General features: G+C 36.0%; 1 protein-coding gene across 1 annotated transcript in view; it reads left to right on the top strand.

Moving 5' to 3' along the window:
* Rif1 (replication timing regulatory factor 1) overlaps positions 1-20,883 on the top strand; it is a 48,380-nt gene that overhangs the window by 18,160 nt on the left and 9,337 nt on the right. The window contains exons 14-30 of the mRNA XM_028769179.1: positions 343-405; positions 814-914; positions 2,109-2,195; positions 3,188-3,261; positions 4,407-4,587; positions 6,584-6,691; positions 7,027-7,176; positions 7,550-7,649; positions 10,905-11,169; positions 12,193-12,235; positions 13,092-13,294; positions 14,636-14,735; positions 15,366-15,485; positions 16,191-16,342; positions 16,872-16,955; positions 17,035-17,086; positions 17,602-20,709. Of these exons, the coding sequence (XP_028625012.1) occupies positions 343-405; positions 814-914; positions 2,109-2,195; positions 3,188-3,261; positions 4,407-4,587; positions 6,584-6,691; positions 7,027-7,176; positions 7,550-7,649; positions 10,905-11,169; positions 12,193-12,235; positions 13,092-13,294; positions 14,636-14,735; positions 15,366-15,485; positions 16,191-16,342; positions 16,872-16,955; positions 17,035-17,086; positions 17,602-20,709 (4,991 nt within the window). The remainder of the gene's footprint in view (positions 1-342; positions 406-813; positions 915-2,108; positions 2,196-3,187; positions 3,262-4,406; positions 4,588-6,583; positions 6,692-7,026; positions 7,177-7,549; positions 7,650-10,904; positions 11,170-12,192; positions 12,236-13,091; positions 13,295-14,635; positions 14,736-15,365; positions 15,486-16,190; positions 16,343-16,871; positions 16,956-17,034; positions 17,087-17,601; positions 20,710-20,883) is intronic.

Raw genomic sequence — 20,883 nt, 5'->3', positions numbered from 1 at the left:
GGAAAAAGAGAAAAATAGGAAAAGTAGAAGCATGTATTCTTTGTTATATGGTTGGCCAGCTGTTAGTATGTTGTAGTCCTTAAAATGTTTAATTTCTTTAAAGAAACATTGAAATGGTGGTTTTATAAATAGCATATGGAAATAATATTCAAATTAGTTTTCAGTTTGCTATTTCTTTAGTATGAGGAACTGGAGAAAAGTTTTTAAGAGTTATTTTATGTGTATGATAATTGTCTGCATGTATGTATGTGTACAATGAGTGTGTTTGGTGCTCAAGGCATCATGTGCCTTGGAACTGGAGATTGGGTACTAGGAACTGAACGCTGTCTGTTTCCTTGACAGATGCAGTAGTCAGTGCTATCTGGAAAGAGCTAATTAGCTTGGTGAAGTCAGTTACTGAATCAGGTAAGCACTATCACAGTGCTCCGTGACGACCTGCACACATAGCACTAGTGCAATTCTTCGACAGACAGTGCTGTCCTTGTTTTGTCATAATACTGGTATCAGAAATAGACCTTTTTTTTTTTTTTTTTTTTTTGGTTTTTCGAGACAGGGTTTCTATGCATAGTCCTGGCTGTCCTGGAACTCACTCTGTAGACCAGGCTGGCCTCGAACTCAGAAATCCGCCTGTCTCTGCCTCCCAAGTGCTGGGATTAAAGGCGTGAGCCACCACCGCCCGGCAGAAATAGACCTTTTTAAAACAGAGTTTACTTAACCAGGATTGTTGTTTTTTAAAACACTATTTATAGCTCTCTAGTAGATAATACCTAAAGAAATATTTAGAATTATATCCTTTCTTTTATTCTTTGATAGGAAACAGAAAAGAAAGATCAGGTTCTGAAGTTTTGACCCTCCTACTAAAATCTTTGGAAAACATAGTGAAGTCAGAAGTATTTCCTGTATCAAAAACACTGGTAAATATGTTTGTAAATTATCTCAAAGTCTAAGTTTGAAGTTCAGTTTATATTGATAGTTGCTCAGATGAGATTTGACACAGGCCTTCTGACTTAACAGTTTATTGTAAGTGCCATTCAAATGTCATTTGAAATCTACATAGTAAACAACTGTAGCAGCAGCAGCTATAGGCACTGCAGTGTGGTGAAAGGGATCATTAGCCTTTCACCAAAAAATGGAATGAAGGACATGCAACTTGAGCTCAACATAGTCTAATGTCAGGAGAGCAAGGTAACAATAGCACGTTGTTATTGACCTTCTATTAAATGTGCTTTAAATTTATGTAGTAGGAATGGAAAAAATAAAAAATTGTATGTAGTTTTTATAGTATATTGAACAAATAACATTCTTAAATTTTGGATCTTACTTGCCTTTTCAGACTATGATATTTAAATAGCATTGTAGAGTAGTATAGTAGATGGTATCAAGGGCTGTGGAGGAGATTAAGTTAAAGCTTTGTCCAAGAAAGAGAGTTTGGGTGATTGTTTTCTTGGTTCATCAGTTCTGAACTTGGGTTTGTAAAGACAGTGCAGTTGGTTTAAATAGTTAAATGAACTTATGCTTGCAGAGCATTCTGGACTAGGCTCAGATTAATGCTGTCAACTTCAGTGTATTTCCAAAACAACTGGTTTGTTTTTACTAAGAACTGTTATGACATCATTATGACATCATTTAACATGGTATGTAGTTGACATTACTACTAGCACAGGAAAACACTTAGAGAACAGTTAAGAGAAGGCTCAAGCATCTCTGGATTTGTGATCTGAGAGTCAGCTTGTAGTAACAAGCTATTGAAATGTTTGCTTCAAGGCCTATTATAGTAAATACGTAATTGCAGAATTCTCATAACTATGTAAAAAAAAGTCTGAAGGTTCATTTTTAGAATAGTTAAATTATGGATATGTGCCCATATAGCTTTCTTCTCATAGTAATACAAAAACTGGTAATTAGTTAGAAGTCTATTATTTTCTATATTTTTGAACTTTTAAAATAATGTGAATATATACATAATAATCTAAATGTACTGTAGTGAATCATGAGTGATGGTTATTTCTAATAAATTGTCAAAAATACAGATGACATTGTAAGATTTTTACCATGTAACAAGTTTTCAGGTTTTTATGGCTAACTACTATAAAATCTTTCTTTCATAGGTTCTCATGGAAATTACAGTTAAAGGACTTCCTCAGAAAGTATTAGGTTCACCAGCATATCAGGTTGCTAATATGGATATTCTTAATGCAAGTATCTTAAATGTAGTGTAGTGATATGATAAAGATTGGCAAAACAAAAAAAATTTTTTTTAGATTACTTAAAAATAACTATCTGATTGCTTAAGTTAAAAAACTTGTATGCAAATAATAGATTGTTGTGAAAAATTAAAGGCGGGGCTATGCCAGTAAGTAGGTGAACATTTTTTTTTCCCCTGGATTGAATAATAGATCCTAGAAACTAGAAGTTTTCTGTTTGTACGAAATAATATTACTGGCTACTGCTAAAATATTTGAAAGCTTAATATTAGCTTGATACTGTGACAAATTCTAGGTGAGTATGTTAGTTGTGTTTTGTTGTAACGGCTGAACCTCACCATCCTCACAGAAAACCTGTGATCCAGAGCAGAGATATATTTGATATTTATTTATTTAAAATATGTTTATTTTCTATTTATTTTACTTTTAATTATGTCTTTGTGTGTGTGGGTGCAGTTCTTGTAGAGACCAGGGGAAGGCGCCACAGTCTCCTGGAGCTAGAGTTAAACAGAGTTTGTGAGCTACCTGATTTGGGTATGAGAACTGAAGTCTGGCCCTTTATAAGAGCAGAACACTCTTTTACCCACTGGACCATCTATTTAGCTTCTTTTTTTAAAGATAAAAATTTAAGACCATCTGTAGTGGGCCTAACTCTATAGATCAGGCTTGCTTCTAAAATCTCAAACTCATATCTCCTGCCTCTGCTTTTTATGTGCTATCATATCTTGTTTTGTTTGTAAGACAGGGTCTCACTATCCCACACTGGCCTTGAACTCAAGACTCTTGCTATTTCAACCTACTGAGTGTTTTGATTATAAGTGTGTACCATTATGCCTGGCATTGTGTGGTTTTTAGAAATAAACTTAACTGTTGTCATAGACTAAATAATGCTAAAGAAGATAAATTATTCATTCTAAAATAAGTCATGTTGAATGACTGTAGAAAACAAACAGTTCTTTAACTTTGTTTCTTTCCTTTTGCAGGGAACTCCAGCATTGTTCTTAATCCAGTTAATTTTCAACAACAATCTCTTAGAATGTGGTATAGAAGATGAAAAGTAAGTCTGTATCTTATTTTTTATTTAAATCCAGTCGTGATCTCTTAAGTCTCAGGATGGCCTGGGATGTCTATGTAAAGAAACTGATAAGAATTTACTCTCCTCTCTCCACTTCCTAACTTCTAGTATAACAGATTATATTACTATGCCCTTTTTGTTGTTTTTATTTGGATCATGTCTGTATCCCTATCTAGCCTGGCTGTATATCATCCTAGTATATAGTCCTATCCTTGAACAAAGAGATCTGCCTACCTCTCCTGGGATTAAAGCTTCTGTCACCAATCCCTATCCCATTCCTGATTGTGTGTATGTTTTACCTTTTCATGAACACTTACTGTATACAGATGAGATTTTTTTTTTTCTTCTGAAGACGGGTTTTCTCTGTCCTGGAACTCACTTTAGACCAGGCTGGCCTCTTAACTCAGAGATTTACTTGTTGGCTCTGCCTAGTGAGTGCTGGGATTAGATGCATGTGCCACCACTCACTGCCTGGTGAATGAGATTCTTTTTATTGTATTTCACAAGTTCGATTTTAAAATTAATAATTTTTTTTTCTATTTAGAGATGATTTCACTATATACAACCCAGGCTGGCCTTAACTATCTCTACCTTCAGAGTGCTAGATTACAAATGAAATAGTCAGTTGGACACTTTGTGTTTTGTGATGTGACTTTGTAGCTCAGGCCAGTCTCACTCTAGAACTTCATATCAGAGTCCCAGATGCTGGATTTACAGATGCTTGCCACCAGGTCTTGTACCACATATTTTTAAAATGATTTTATGTGTGTTGAGTGTTTTACCAGCCTGTATGTCTGTACCATGTGTATGCTTGGAGGCCAGAAGAAGGTATCAAATCCTTTGGATCTGGAGTCACAGTTGGTGACAGTATAGGGCCTGTGTACTGAACCCAGATCTTTTGGAAGAACAAGTACTCTTAACCCTTGAGTTATATTAATTCCAGCTCTTATGCCATAATAAAAAATTTTAAAACAAAGTAGGTCATGTGGTTTTAGAGGCTGGAGGATAATTAATAAAACCAACTTAAAAATTCATCATTTCTTGTGTTCACCTGTTAATTTTAGAGTTTTGTTAATATATCATTGGATGAAATGGCCATTCTGATATACATTGTTCATATTTTTTAGGTTTTTTCTCAATCTAGAAACACTTGTAGGCTGTGTGCTTTCTGGTCCGACATCACCACTGGCTTTTAGTGATTCTGTACTAACTGTGATTAATCAGAATGCAAAGCAGTTGGCCAACAAGGAGCATCTCTGGAGAATGTGGAGTGTGATAGTCACTCCGCTGACTGACGTGATTCATCAGGTAGGACACATCTGCTATGACTCCCTCACCCAAGTCCGGACTAAGACTTATTTATAAAGGATGTAGTTCGGGCTGGTCTTTTTGCCACAGTCTTGTCTCTGCTTACTCAGATTAGGAGATTATAGGCTTGTGCTATGATGCTAGTTCTAATCCCCATTCCTCCCTATTTTGGAAAAAACATAAGGATGAATTTAAATAAAAATAGAAATAGTACTTTTTCTTAAGTATTTAGTGATTGATTAGTGTATTTTATTTTCCATAATGATAGGAAGTAGTATAGACCAAACAGTTCCTTAGCCTTTAATAGTGTCAATAATACCTGCCTTTATATGATAATGGCTGTCAGTATCTTACTGTGTAGCCTACACTGGTCTCCTATTTCCTGTGATTTTTTTTTTTTTTTCTTCCTCATCCTTCCAGTATTTGGGCCATTTGAATACTTTCGTTGTCCCCTATCGGGTACAGTTCAATATAACATGGTCTTTGTTTTATTTTCTCCTTGAAACAAAATCTTATTCTGTAGCCAAGCTGGTTTCATGTCCTAGCTTCCCAGAGTTGGTCTTTAGGTTGTGCCCTTCCCACATTAGCTTATATACAGAGTCACGCCATGGTGCCTCATTTGTCCTTTTTTCTTAAGAGTTGAGGATTTCTTACATTTAAGTGTTTATAAGTTTTGAGTATTAATAAGATACGGAATACAAATTAACTTTTATGTTCTTGTTTTGGTATATTTTGTTTGCTTTTGGGATAGAGTTCAAATTTCTTTAGGTGTTCTTTTAGGTTCATGACAAGTAACTCATGGGATGACAACTCCACTGATGAGTTTTATAAAAGCCGGTTTCTTAAGCTAGCTAGCACGTCCCTAGAATTCTCACCCTAGCTGTGCTGTGGTTGGCCCATGCCTTTAAAATCCCAGCACTTGGGAGGCAGAGGCAGGCAAATTTTTGAATTTGAAGCCATCCTGGTCTATAGCGCAACCAAGGCTACACAGAGAAACCCTGTCTCAAAACAACAACAACCCCACCCCTCACCCCCGCCACGCAAAAAACAAAAAACAAAAAAACCCCCCAAAAACCAAAAAAACCCAAATCCTCACCTTGAATGGTGGTAGAGGCCTTTTATGAGTTTACTGGTCTGACTAATGTTTTAGGAATTATTTGAGGTTCTGTGTGTTTTGATATGCCCGTCTTTATAGCTGTGTTACCTGGAACTCGCTGTAGCCCAGGTTGGTCTCAGATTCATAGCAGCCCTACTTGAGCCTTCCAAATGCTGACATTGCTGGTATAAGCTTTAATTTCCAGCTTGGGAGCATATCTCTTTCTTGATTTGTTCTCTATGGTTTCTGAGAACAACAAAATTTACATGAACCAGTTGGTGAAAACAAGATAATTAATTACAAGGTTTTGCTTGTATTTTGAGACAAGATTTTTCTCTGTAGCCCTGGTTGTTCTGAAACCCTATCTGTAGGCCAGACTGGCCTAGAATTTGTAGATCTGCTTGTCTCCCTCCTGAGTGCGGGGATTAAAGTACTGTGCCACCAGCTCCTAGTGAGAATTAGTTTTTTCTTTCAAATTAATTTATGTTAGGTGCTAGAGTCAAGCACTTAAAATACATCTCCAGATAATAACTGGGCTGTACTTCTAGCTCTAATAGTAAATAGAAATCTATGTTGTCATAATTCAGAAGACTTTAGAAGTCTGCTTTTCTGTTTTGGAGCCTTCCACTCAGGTAGCCAGCAAACCATGACCTTGAATTATATCTACGTAATTTCCAGCTGTCTTCCCATGATAGTCGGAATGCCAAATGTTGGGTTTGAGATCATCATACTTGAGTATGACCTCTTGATTTTGCATAGTTATTTTCATTTCTGGTATCTAGGGCTAGAAGTGCAACACCTCTAGAATATGTTCTAGTAGAACTCTGCTTTGTTATATATGAGTTATATTACCATGTAGGATTAGAATTAATTTGTCTAACTTCATATTTTTTGTTTCAGACCAATGAAGTGAATCAAGGCGATGCCTTAGAACATAATTTTAGTGCCATCTATGGTGCATTGACTTTACCAATTAACCATATTTTTTCAGCTCAGACATTTCCCACGGTAAGAACATGTAATGATTATGTAATGATTTTTCACCTTTCTGAAAATACTGCCATTATATATGGTTAGCACCAACCCTGATTTTTCTTGAATTTTTGTTTGTGGGTTGGAAGCAGGGAAGAGAAGACTGGAATGAGGATTTGGTTTTTGGCCTTCTTTGACTTTTGACCTTTGGTAATTAATGGTGTTCTTCATGTAGAACATAATAGAGAGTTGTAACAGGTCCCTCTGACAAATGAAGTGTGTCACTCTTCACAGACTTAGGAGATGTGTTCATCCTGCTGTGTATTTGGTATGATGATGTTAATTTGTCAAATTTCTTTTTTGTTATTTAGGGTACCATGAAAACTTTACTTAAAACTTGGTCAGAATTATATAGAGCATTTACTCGCTGTGCTGCTTTGGTGGCAACAGCAGAAGAGAATTTGTGCTGTGAAGAACTTTCTTCTAAAATAATGTGCAGTTTGGAAGATGAAGCCCTTTCAGTGAGTTTTTTTCCTCCTGTACTTTTTTTTTTAATTGGAGATGACATTAACAGATTAACAGTTTATTGAAACTTCTGTATAAGAGAAGATCAGCACAAGTCTTTATTTCCTTGGAGTGCTTCTTTCTCTTAACAGTAACCCTAGCTTAAGCTTTTCTTAACATACCTTCCTTGTGCTACATACAGCTCAGCTTTCATGCAGGTTAGTTGCTTATTTATTGTCGAGAAGCACATTTTTGCGTACCTAACTAGGAAGTACTTATGACCATGTATTTGTAGCATAAACAGTAAAAATATTTTTGTGTGTGTCTTGACTGTTGAGTACTCTGGCTGTAGTAAAATTTTCTGATTATCATACTTAAATTTCTTTTTAGGATTTGCTATTCTTGGACAGGATCTCTCATATTATTATTGTAATGGTTGATTGTATCGACTTTTCACCGTATAATATAAAATACCAGCCGAAAATCAAATGTAAGTATTGTTTTTACCTTTGTTAATATAGTATTTTGTAGCTGACATTTTAGGGAAAATTCTTACTGCTGGCTTTCCTTACTTCACTTTATAAATCTAACATTATTTTGCTTATATCAATTAAGCATATTTTCAGTGTAGAGAAACATTGTTGGAATTGTCTACAGATCTTTTGGTTAGATTCTTCAATGACAGTCATGGCTGGGTGCACTCCTAAATTCTGGCAATTGACCTGGAAGTTCACCTCTATTCCAGGGCTAGGTTAGGCAACAAAGTGAATTCAGTACCAGATCAGCCTCGCTACATAACATGAATCAGTCTCAAAGGAACAAAATCCCAAATTTGTTTTGGTTTTAGTAATTTTTTCGAAGGCTTAAGTTTTGTTTTTTTTGTTTTTGGTTTAGGTTTTTTATTTTAATTTTGTGTGTGTGTGTTGCTTTTTTTTCTGTTTCAAAGCATGATACAGAAAAGCGATAAACAGCTTGGTGTATTGTCTTATGTTCTTTACATATGAGGCACTTGGCCAGCATTTTTTTTTTTTGTCTTGTCTAATCTTTGATTTGAACTTGCCATGTTTCCTCAAGGCTAGACTTTTTTTTTTTTTTTAATAGAAATACCACAGAACTAAAGTAGTGGTGCTTTTTAAATTCACATTTCATTCATTTCTGATGTTAATATATACTTTTGGTTGGTTTGTGTAAAATTTCCATTGTAAAATTAACTATTAAGTAATAAATGATATATTGTGGCTACAGTAAGAGACTGAATGTTCCCCCAGCCTTTGTTTCTGTTTTTTTGTTGTTGTTTGCAGCGGAGGCAAATAGCCCAGGCTGGTCTATAGCTTGCCACGAGGAGAAATTAATTTATTTTCTAATTTTCCTGTCTCTACCTGCTGATTGCTGGGATTACAGGCACGGTGGTTTTATTTGTGTTGTTACTAGGGAGGGATACAACCCAGGGTTTGGCCTGGTAGGAAAGCACTGTACCAACTGAGCTATATATCCTTAGCTTTAAATACCTGGTTCTGAGGAAGCCTGATTCACGATTTATCATCAGCTTCCTAAATCAGGGATAATTTGTTGTTTATTTAAAACTGTCTTTTGGGGGAGGTAGTATCTCACTTGGTAGAGTAGGCATAGCTTGGAACTTTAGAGCTTGTGAAATTCTAAAATTTGTTGCTGATCATTCTGAGATTAAAGTTATGAGCCACCATGGCCCCCCCCCCCCCACTCTAATGATTTCTGATATGATCACACTGTTTTTATTTGATTACATTAAATTAGTTTGTATTAGAAGTCAGTTGATTTCTTATCATAAAATCCCTGATTTATTTCTTCATAAAATCCCTGTTTTAAGTTATCATTCTCAAAATTTATCTCATAGTTATTGAATAGAATTTTTTTCTACTAGAGGTGTAGAAAATAAGTTCCAAAATGGCAACTCATGGGTTATCTTTATTTTTTCCAAATAATTGCTTCTGTTTATTTTTATATCTTTACTGTGTGTGTGTGTGTGTGTGTGTGTGTGTGTGTGTGTGTGTGTGAGTGTGTGTGTGTGTGAAGGTCCATGTCTGGTGTCTTCCTCTATTACAGTGGTTTTCAACCTGTGGGTTATGATACCATTGGCAAACCTGTCTCTAAAAATATTTACATTACTTTCCATAACAGCAAAATTTCATCTATATTGAAGTAACAATTAAAAATGATTTTATGGTTGGGGTTTACCACAACATGAGAAACTTGTATGAAAGGGTGGGAGCATTAGGAAGGTTGAGAGCCATGACTCTTTCTTACTGCCTAGTTTTTTTGAGACAGGATTGCAGTAACCCTTGAGTTCACTGATTGGCTAGTCCGGGCACCAAAATCCCCCACCTCATATTCTTGTCGTCTTTTCCCAGCATTAGGATTATATAACATGATGTTCAGCCTCTCTTAGTTTTGTTTTGCCCCTTTTGTAGATACTGAGGATACAGACTTACGTCTTCGTGCTTGTATAGTAAGCATTGAGCCATTAGTCTGTTCTAAATTCTTTTTTTTTTTTCCTTTGTACTGGGGTATACAGCCCAGTGCCTTTACTTGTTAAGAAAGTACCTTAGTATAGAATGACATTTCTTAGAATATTCTGACAAATTACCACTATTTATGAGTTTAGCAGAATATTCAGCCTTGTACTTTTCTTACAGACTGGAATTCTCCCGAGAAACAGTTCTTTTTTGTCAGTTGCTACTAAGGCACATTGTTTCTGGGTCCCTTTACTGAGGACATGGATGTGCATGTTATCTCTGTTACCTGTTTTTGTGGATAAGCTTCTGGTTGGAGTCAGATTCTTGCATTTGTACCTACCCAGTTTAGAGAACTTTGTTGTTGTTACTCTTTCTGCTTACTTACCTATTGATCTATCAAATTTGGTCAGACAACTTTTTGTGTTTGTGACAGTTTCTTGGCATCCCTTGTCACCTAAGCCATATGAGAATTTCTGAGTAGCAGAAATTTTTTTATTTTAATGTATATTTGTGTTGAAGAAATTGTTTTTCTAGATGAGTTGATTGACATTTTTTAGTGGCAGCCTTGATTTTAGTTTATCATGAGGCTAGTAAGGTATGAGTTAGATTATTCCTTTCTCTTAAACCTGAGCTCTCTCCCCAGGCTTGATTGTTTTACAGAAACAGATAGTTTTAATTTAAGAATGACTTTCAGAGCAAGAGAAATGTGGCTTTTGTCTTGTATCAGGAATCTGGAGAGTAGTTATCTAAGAGGGGACTGTAAAGGAAAATGTGTACTTTTAAGATAAATTTTCCAGTCTAGAAAAGAGGTACTAGAGTTTCTCTGATTTTTTTTTTTCCTCATTATTTGCAGGGATTAGTGAACTGTGTGTAACCTAGGAATACTAGTTTCTAATGAAAACATTTATTTTTGAAAACCTATAATTCAGTTTTGTTTCTTTGGTCATATATTTTGGTAATTGTAAACGAGTTATTGAAATTCTGAGGTATAGAAGAAATTGAGATGTTTGTTATAATTCCTTAGATTATTTTGAATTCTTGATCTGCTAGCTCTTTTCCATTGAATGTGGATTTTATTTATACTCTAGTGATATTTATTCTTTAATGCTGTGTCATTTGAAGGTTTATATGAAGTTTCAGCTAACCGCAAGAACCATGTATATTTAATGTATTTAGCATTTAAATGCAAAATATAAAAGTGATAGTGACATATCAAAGTACTTAAGTTTTTAATCAACCCAATTATGTCTTAGCACCACAGAGATCTTCAGATTGGTCCAGAAAGAAGAAGGAACCCCTAGGGAAATTGGCTTCTTTATTTAAGCTAATTGTGAGAGTCATCGATTCTTTCCACACTCTAAGCCTCAAGGAAACATATTCTGATACATTACTTGCTATTGGTAACTCTATCATTAGCATGCTATCTAATATATTTGGACATATTTCCTTGCCCTCTATGATCCGAGAAATATTTGCAACTTTTACAAGACCTCTGGCTTTGCTGTATGAAAACTCAAAGTAAGTATTTTCAGCTTATTAATGTTGAATTAACTACATTGATTTTTTTTATGTGTTTTGTATGTGTATATGTCTATAAACATGTTCACATATATGCACATATGTGTAGAGGTCACAGACTGCTATGTTTTATTAGTTTGTACCTTGCTGCTTTTTTTTTTTTCTTTCTTCCTTAACTGGTTTTTAAAATAGGGCTTTTTGATGTAGCCCTAGCTGCCCTGGAACTTGATCTGTAGACTAGGCTGGCCTCAAACTCAGAGGCCTGTGCAATTGCCTCTGCTTCCTCAGTGCCTGTATTAAGATGGGTGCCACCACCAACCGGCTCTACCTTGCTTTTTGAGATGGGACTTCTCACTAACTTGGAGCTCAGCAGTTCCAGCTCCAAGGTCTAGGAAGTGAGTGCTGGGGATGCAGACTCATGTCCTCAGGTTTTTATGACCAGCAATTAACGGAACCTCTCTACTGGGCCCTCATGTATGTAATTTAAACATAGTAACTTTGCTTTTCTATACACTTTGTTGTCTGGAACTTTAAAAACCAAAAAATTATAGAGTGGTATGGCAGCAGACCTTCAAATCCACTCTTACATAATGAAAAGGAGACAGGGAAGTAGTACCATGAACACTAGGGCTCTGTTTTGGGTGTTTAATTTTCTTTTCTTTTTTCTTTTTTTGGTTTTTTCGAGACGGGGTTTCTCTGTGTAGCCCTGGCTGTCCTGGAACTCTGCAGACCAGGCTGGCCTCGAACTCAGAAATCCGTCTGTCTCTTCCTCTGCCTCCCAAGTGCTGGGATTAAAGGTGTGCGCCACCACCGCCCAGCTAATTTTATTTTCTAAATGTTTATTACTTACATTTACTTTATGCCTAATATTTGGCATTGTATTCTTTGGACATTTTATACTATTACTGTGTGACCGTTTCACCCTATTTTTGTGGCTGTATTACTTCACTTTGAGTTTGTTAAGTAACGTAGTGATAGCATTTAAAAATATAAATAGTAACTATTTTACATTTTTCTTCCCAGGCTTGATGAGGTTCCTAAAGTGTATACTAGTTTGAATAACAAGGTAAGTGGACAGTGTCCATAAAATAGACTTTATCAATGAGGATAGGGAGATGATTTAGGCAATAATCTTTGGTACAGATAGTTGATTTTTGAAGTGGTTATATTGTTGTTTTATACTTAATATTTCCTGTGTGTGCATATGCATGCATGTATGCCATAGTGTCAGACGTCTGAGGACTTGTGCAGGAGCTAGTTCTCTCCTACCACGTAGGTCCCAGGAACTGAACTGCTAGCAGTCTTAATGGAAAGTTCCTTCCTACCCTCCTTGCAGTCTTTCTTCATTAAAATTTTTTTTCTTTAAAAAAAAAATGTGTGTGCATGTGTGTATGATTGTACATAATAAATATATTCCACTATTGAGGATGGTCTCAGATCCCATGGACCTATAGTCACAGGAACTGCAGATGCTGAGAACTGAACTCAGCAAGGTCTTCTGGAAGCAAGTTGAAAGTGTTGCTATCCACTGTACCCTTCTCAGCCTCATTGCTTCAGTTTTAATGGACATAAATTGATGGGCTATAGATACGCTCTTAAGTAGATAGGTTTATTTTAAATTCATGTTTTCTCATTTTTATATGAGATTAATAAATTATAGATAATTATTACTGTTACAATTAATAATAAACCTTTTTTTCTATTAACAAGAAAGACCTGTGAATCAAATTACAGCACTAGTACTTAAATTATCACGTATAATCCAGTTCCAGAGGATAGTTTGTTCATGTGTAAAGAGGAGTGCATATTTATGATGACCATGGTGTTGCTAAAAGATGGTCTAGATTTTAAATGGAAATAGTTAACATGTTCTATAAATTTGTATTTACAATACCTTTTGTTTTCCTCACTCTTTTTCCTAGTTAGAAAAGCTATTGGGAGAAATTGTTGCTTGTCTACAGTTCAGCTATCTTGGAGCCTATGACAGTGACCTTCTTGAACAACTTTCTCCACTCCTGTGCATAATATTTCTTCACAAGAGTAAACAGATTCGGAAACAGAGTGCTCTGTTGTGGAATGCTACATTTGCTAAAGCAACAGCTTTGGCTTATCCTGAGGAATTAAAGTACGTTAGCATCACAACTTCTTCCTACAACTGCTTGTTCTATTATGATCGTGTAAACTTGAATTTGGGTGCAAATAAACTGCACAGAAAATTTAATTGTATCATCAGAGTATGTAGAAGCTATTAAACTTGGGTTGACTGCTGTTAGACTTACTGATTTTAGGGAAACATACATGCCGTAGAAAATCCTTGAAAATGAACAAGGGCAGAAAATGGAAGGTTATTAATAAAGCCAGGCATGGGTAGTAATATTTAACTTTTGGTTTTGTTTCTGTGCTTTTTTTTCCTTGTCTTTTTCCCTCCCTCCCTCCCTGCCTGCCTTTGACAAGGTCTTTACACAGCACCAGCTGTCCTGGTACTCATTATGTAGATGGGGCTAACCTCAAAGTCATGGAGATTAACTTGTCTCTGCCTCCTGAGAGCTGGGATTAATGGCATGTGCCATGTCTAGCATATTTTACTACTTCAAAACAAATTGAGAAAAAGATTACTTGACATGAATAGGTTTTTTGCCTATATGTGGGCCTGCACCACCTACATGCCTTGTCCTTGTGGAGGCTAGAGAAGGCATCGGATTTCTCTTGAACTCTGGAATAATGGACTGTGGTCTGCCATTTCTTTTGGAAGAGCAGCCAGTGCTCTTAACTGCTAAGCTACCTTTTTTAGTTTCTTATATTTGAAAATGTGTGTATTTTTTTTATAATGTGTTTTTTAAAAAATAATTTCTTTTTGTACATGAGTATTTTACCTACATGTATATATCTATACCATGTGCTACATGTATATATCTATACCATGTGCTTGCCTGGTGCTTGTGCAGGCCAGTGATCCTCTGGAACTGGATTTATGCGTGATTGTTTGTTAGCCACAATGTGGGTCTTGGGGGAGTGAACCTGACTTCTTTGGAGGAGCAATACATACATCTAACCACTAAGCCATCACTACCCACTCAGGAATTTTTTCTTTCTTTCTTTTTTTTTTTTTTTTAAATAGGTTTTGAGTTTGTCATTTATTTAAAGACAAAGTTTCACACCTGTAATATAGCTTGACCTTGAACACATGGTGCTCTCTCTCACCTTCCAGAGTGTTCTGAAAGTGTGTTGCTTTGAAAGTTAAAGAAGTTTGGGAATGCTATGAAAAGTATAGAGAAAAATCCAAATATTGTCTAATTTCTCCAGTGTTCTGTGTAAGTTTTAGAAAGTTCAAAGTCATAGAGGTAAATCACAAGTTTGAGGCCAGCCTGAAATTCATGAGAACCTCTTTCATAATTAAAGTAATATTGTTAACATTACTAATGCATTGCACTTAAGAACTATCTATATCTGTGTACTTTTTTAAAAGACCGATATTAAGACAAGCCAAACAAAAAATTGTGCTTCTGCTGCCTGGTTTGGAAAATGTTGAAATGATGGACGAGTCCAGTGGACCATATTCAGATGCGGTAAGTTTTTTTTTCTTTTAAACTTATATTTGAGTAGTTTGAATAGAGTTCAGTGACACCACCTTTTCATCAATCCACATGAAATGGAGCATTTTAGATAACAAGCTTTCCACTCAGGAACATGTTTGTTCTTATATTTTGATTCAGAAGAAAAAAATACAGTGGCTTACTGTGGGGCTTTTTGTTATGTCCAAAAGAATTCTCACAGAGAAAACAGTTCAGCGTAACTTAGTGTGTCATAATTATACATCCTGGTATAAGAGAAAAATGTTATAGATACATTTGTGTTCTTCATCCTACCTATTGTTAACCTTTATTCTGGAATGTTGAACGCGCTTTAATTTTTTTTTTCTTAAATTTCAAATCTATGTTGAGTATTTGAGTCTAGTAATTTGATGTACTTTATAAGTTTTGTCTTCAGTTCACAAAAATAAAAGCTATAAAAAGCTGACTACACAAGTAGGTACGTATCAGCGCAGCGTATTTTCTTTGTTTCCAGTAGACTTGAATAGTCAGAAATTTTACACCATTTAAATTATGTAGTCATGAGACTGATTTTGACAACCTGACCTGAAGCAGCAGAATAGTAGACTAGCCATGTATTTAATGTGTTCATTTTTATCTCAATAGACAGAGAATTCACAATTAAATGTCAAGATAAGTGGCATGGAAAGAAAACCAAGTGGAAAAAGAGATTCCATTTTGGCACATACAAAGGATAAAAAAGAAAATGTGAAACAGTCGGCTAAAGTATGTTTTCAGAAGTATATTTACTAGAATTTTAAATATTAGCTAGCTTAAGAATACAAAATTATTAATTGCAATAAAGAGCTATGAGAAAGTAAGTTTTGGTATTGTGGTGGGATAATAGTTAAGGTTGGCAGCGATAGTTTGTAGATGTAGAAGTCTAGAGTGACTTCTTGTTAGTAAAGGCAGCTATGTATGATGCTTAGTCTCATGGTCATTCTGAGACTTACTCTGGGCAACCTTCCTGAGAAGAGATGAAAGGATTTGTGAACAACACAGTATAGTGCATGACAATAATCTAGATGTTTTGGTTAGAACTTTGATCATACAGCTTAACAATTTTGAGTGGTGTGCTGCCTAGGTAAAACATGTATCTCTAACTTGATAGTCTTTGCCTCCTCAGAGGCTTACTGTTTATCTTCTGAAAATTAGAGTTGGGAAAAAGCAAAGGACATTTGATTTTTTTTTTATATTGTGAATATTGTATTGGTTTTATTTACATGCTTACGAACAGAGTTTGTAGGGTGAGACAGGAGAATCATAAGTTTAGCCCAACCTGCACTGCATAAAGAGACCTTGTCTTCAGATGAGAAAGGTATTGATTTCATGCTTCTAATCACTATTGAAAAATAATGCCAGTGTTAGGAAACATAGAAGAATGAGAAAATAATTTGCAAACTCATACATTTATTTTTTAACAATCCACAGCTGAAACTAGAATCTTCATCTCCAAAAATAAAAAGTGGTAAGCTTTTAGAAGAGGAAAAGTCTACTGACTTTGTCTTCATACCTCCAGAAGGAAAAGAGACAAAGGCAAGGATTCTAACTGAGCACCAGAAAGAAGTACTCAAGACAAAACGGTTTGTGAGCTTTTTAACTTTAGCTGTCTGTATCATGTTCTGTATCATGATAATGTTCTGTATCATGTGTTCATGCATTTTTGCCTGGTGAAGAGATCTTACTTAGGACATTGGTTATGCTAGGCAAGTATTGTACCACTAATCTGCCACACCTAGCCTGAGTATAGTAAAGTTTAAAGACAGATGGTGGTCTGTACATGTGGGATTTCATAATATTTTAATCCATCTAGAAATACGCCCAGTGTTTCTAAACTTTCTATTTTTTCAAGTTGTTTATTTATATCTGAAATGCTGCCCTCCTCCGATACTCCTCTCCTTCACCACTGAGAGGGCAGCACCCCCAACCCCCACAGCGTACCCCCACCCTAATATATCAAGTCTCTGCAGGATTAGGCACATCCTCTCCCATTGAGGTCGTTTCTAAACCACCTTTAGTGAGGATATAAATATTGGAAAGGGAAATATTAACTTTTGTTGGTGAGAATATGTATTACCAGGCTTTTGGAATTTTTTTAAATGTTTTTCCTAGGTGTGATATTCCTGCCTTGTATAATAATCTGGATGCTTCACAAGACACTTTATTTTCTGCTCAGTTTACTCAAGAAGAATCAATGTAAGTATGAAACTTTTATGACTAATTTTCTAATTATATAATTTAAAAATAATCTAATTTGTCTAATTATTTATCTTAGGGATAGCCTGACTTTAGCTGAAAAACCAAAAGAAGATGTCAAGATAATTAAGGTATTCGCAGTGTTTGAACTTCAAGGTTTTTATAATCGTCCTTCTTATTATTGAAAGTGTGTGAATTATAAGGTTGTAAATTATAAATACAGATCTTTATTTCATTAAGTGTTAATGTATGCATGTCTCCTAACTCTGAACCATACACTAGCAGAATTGTACATATGTATGCATCTAAAATACATTATAAGTAAGTTTTTGCACTTGGAAACAAGGCAGTGTCTCAGGTAGCCCAGGATATCTTTGACTGGGATGGATCTGTAGTTCCTCTTAGCTACCTCATCTTCTTCCTCTTCCACCAGTCTTGGCCTCAATGAGGCTTTAACTGCACCATCAGTTTAAAGTACGGTAAGAGGTCTTTACTGGTACTTTTTGACCATTCACAGTATTTTGAAAGTTAGTACCTTTATCAGAGTTTATTCTTAAGTTTCCCAAGAAAATTTTAATTACTGCAATATTATATTTAAATTTCCAAAGTAAGTGTGTTTTTTAAGTAATTATGTGCTTTTATTTAGGAAGAGCAAGTGGAGAGTGCCATTTTCATCCCTCGAGATGACCCGGAAAAATGTGGAATAGATGAACATACTGAGAAAACTTCTTTACCAAATTATGGTGGCTCCGTTGCTGAAACCAATCCAGAAACAATGAGCACTGGTTTTGATGCTAGAAAAGAAATATTTTCATCAAAGATAGTGTCAGCTGAATGTTCATCTAGTACAGAAACTTCGATGGTCAGCAGTAGTTCAGTTTCTAATGCCACTTTTTCTGGAACTCCTCCACAGCCTACAAGTCGGAGACAAACCTTTATTACTTTGGAGAAATTTGATGGTTCAGAAACTAGACCTTTTAGTCCATCTCCCTTGAATAACATGTCTTCCACTGTTATAGTGAGAAATAACCAGGATAACACAACTAAAACTGATATGCCAACAAAAGCAAGGAAAAGAGAAGTTACTCACTCAAAATCTGATTTAGAAAAATTATCGAATGCCGGTAAGAAATCAAGCCGGAGATGGAGTAAAGCTGAGCAGTCAGTTAAAAAGTCTAATCCTTCACTGACATCCGAACAGGAAGAACATTCATTCAAAAATAACCCTCCTGATTTGCTCAATCCAACAGAATGTGTGTCAGAAAATCATGATCATCATTCAGAAGCTACCCTTGACCATGAAGATAGGGATCCTAAACCAGCAGTAGAAAATGCTTCATTGGAAGACTTAACAGAAGAGAAAAATGTAGGCATTAATATGGAATCTAAAGAAAATAAATCCCCAGTTGTAGCATCAACAGAACAAACTGTAATTGAAGATAGTCAAGCTGCTGCAGTAACTCCAAATCCAAAAACACTCAGACGATCTTCAAGGCGCCGTTCAGAAGTAGTAGAGTCTTGCAGTGACAGCCAAGATAGGGAAAGTGGTCAACAAAAAAAGGAAAGACGAAAGGAAGAAGAAAAAACAATTTCAAAGAGTCTGTTGCATATCAAAGATGATAAGTTGCCCAAGCAAAAACTAACTGCTGAGCCACCTATACAGGAAAATTTAACTGAAAAAGGAAATAGTTTACATGAGAGAACTTTAGGGGAACCAAGTGCTAATGCTGAAATTGACCAAAATAGAAGAAAGGCAGACCTTGAGAATGTTAGTTCTGAGGGAGGTGGTAGCCTGGACAATGTAGATAAGTCATCTGAGAAACCATTAAGAGGACGGACACGTTATCAAACAAGAAGAGCTTCTCAGGGTTTGATTTCTGGTGTTGAAAACTCAGAATCTGATAGTTCTGAGGCCAAGGAAGAAGTTTCTAGAAAGAAACGATCAGGGAAATGGAAAAATAAAAGCAGTGATAGTGTTGACATTGAAGAACAAGAAGAAAAAATGGTTGAAGAGGAAGTTATGAAAATTGCAAATCAGACACATGATGGTCAGGCACTTCCTGATGTTGATACCAATGCTCAGGTTTGTGAAAAAAGTACAAATAACAATAGGGTAATCCTTCAGGATTCTTCTGAGTCTGCAGATTCACTGCAAGTTTCGCTTACAGGCGAGGATAAAAGTAAGACTAGCAAATGTGTAGACAGTTCATCTGTAAGTCTACATGTGCCAGAATCAAACCTGCGGACTAGGAATGCCAGTAAGAGATTATATAAACGAGATACCGACAGTAATGTGGGGGCATCAGACATTTCTGTGTCTCCTGAAAAATGCACCCAAGTAGTTGAATGCCAACACAAGAGAAGTAGGAGAGTCAGAAGATCTAAAAGTTGTGACTGCTGTGGAGAAAAGTCACAGTTCCAGGAAAAGTCATTTACTGGGTTAAAGAACACAGAAAGTTATGCCATAAAGAGCGTTGAGACAAAAAAGACAGATATGCAAGTACCTGAGACTGCACCTGAAACTCGTGAAGCTAATGAACATGCTGAAACAAAGTTGGTAGGCGAACAGCCTAATGTGAATTTTCATTTGGATCTTAAAGAAGAGAATTCTACTACTGGTGATTTAATTAAGTCTGAAGCTGAATTGGAAGAAAATAGTAAAAATTCCCCTCCATCTGAAATAGTAAATATGAAAGAAAAAATTTATGATACAGATGCTAGTGAAACAGTGTCTGAAATTCAGGAGCCATGTAATGAAAAATGCAATGCTGCTGAGGACCCATGCTTAAGTGATTGCAAAGGCATTTCACAGAAATTCCCTTTAGATAGCGAAGTAGAAAGTCCAGAAGCTATTCTGAAAAGTGAGTTTGACATCAGCAATGTAGGGAAGGCATGCAAAGTAATAGCTGGATCCAGTCCAGAGAGAGTTGAAACCATGGAATTGAGTGTAAGAAATGATGCATTTGGAGCTGCTGTCTCTGAAAAGAAGAGTACCCAAATGGATGTTTCTGTAGATGTGACAACAGAGGAACATAATAAAGATGAATGTGAAACAGTCACAACTGAAGTGAATGCTGAAGGAGTAGCCACTGAGGACTTTAATTCAAGTATGAGTCTTTCTGATACTACCACACCTGTAAGCAAGGATGTTCAGACTGAGCATCTAGCCACTGCGGAACTAGAGGGGGATAGCAATGAATCTGATTCAGGCTCAAGTGAGGAAATGAACAAAGAAATGGAAAGTTACAAAGGCCAAATGAACATTGAAATTGACAATGCCAGGGTAAAGGATGTGGACATGATTGCTAGCACCTCTAAATCTGAAGGAGCACTGATTGGAAGACTAGACATCAACACTGAGAGCTTTGTTCGTGACATTGAAATGAGTTCTGGAGAAGAAACTGTTAATTGCAAAACTGAAACAAACATTGAACTTGGTAAATTAGATGAAGCAAAATTAAGTGGCAATCATACTATAGTGGGAAATGATACTCTGCAGGAAGTTTGCTTTACTTCAGAGAAAGTGGAAGAATTACCACAGTCTCTGATACCTAAAGCTTCTGAACTTGGAGCAGAAAGCAGTAATACATCTCCTGAAAAGTTAGAGCTGGATCCTTCTTTTGGATCAACAAGTGAAAGTCCTAGTCGTATGCAGGCGCGCTGTGTCTGGTCACCTTTGGCTTCTCCATCCACAAGCATTTTAAAGAGAGGTCTGAAAAGACCCCAAGAAGATGAGATCTCACCAGTTAACAAGGTAGGAGGAATGACACTAATCAATCTAATGTTTGCTTGGAGTATGTGGTTACTGTGTGAAACCTAGTAAAGGACAGGGTATTGGGATCATGGCCACTCAGTATGAAAAGGACAGGAAAGGTTTCAGATAGTCTTGCACCTCACACTCAAGAACCTTATGTAGGTGTGCACGTGG

The sequence above is a fragment of the Grammomys surdaster genome, unplaced genomic scaffold (assembly GCF_004785775.1).
Source record: "Grammomys surdaster isolate TR1022 unplaced genomic scaffold, NIH_TR_1.0 191, whole genome shotgun sequence".
Lineage (NCBI taxonomy): Eukaryota > Metazoa > Chordata > Mammalia > Rodentia > Muridae > Grammomys > Grammomys surdaster.
Note: the sequence above shows the minus strand (reverse complement) of the source record. Positions and strands in the feature narration are given on the sequence as shown.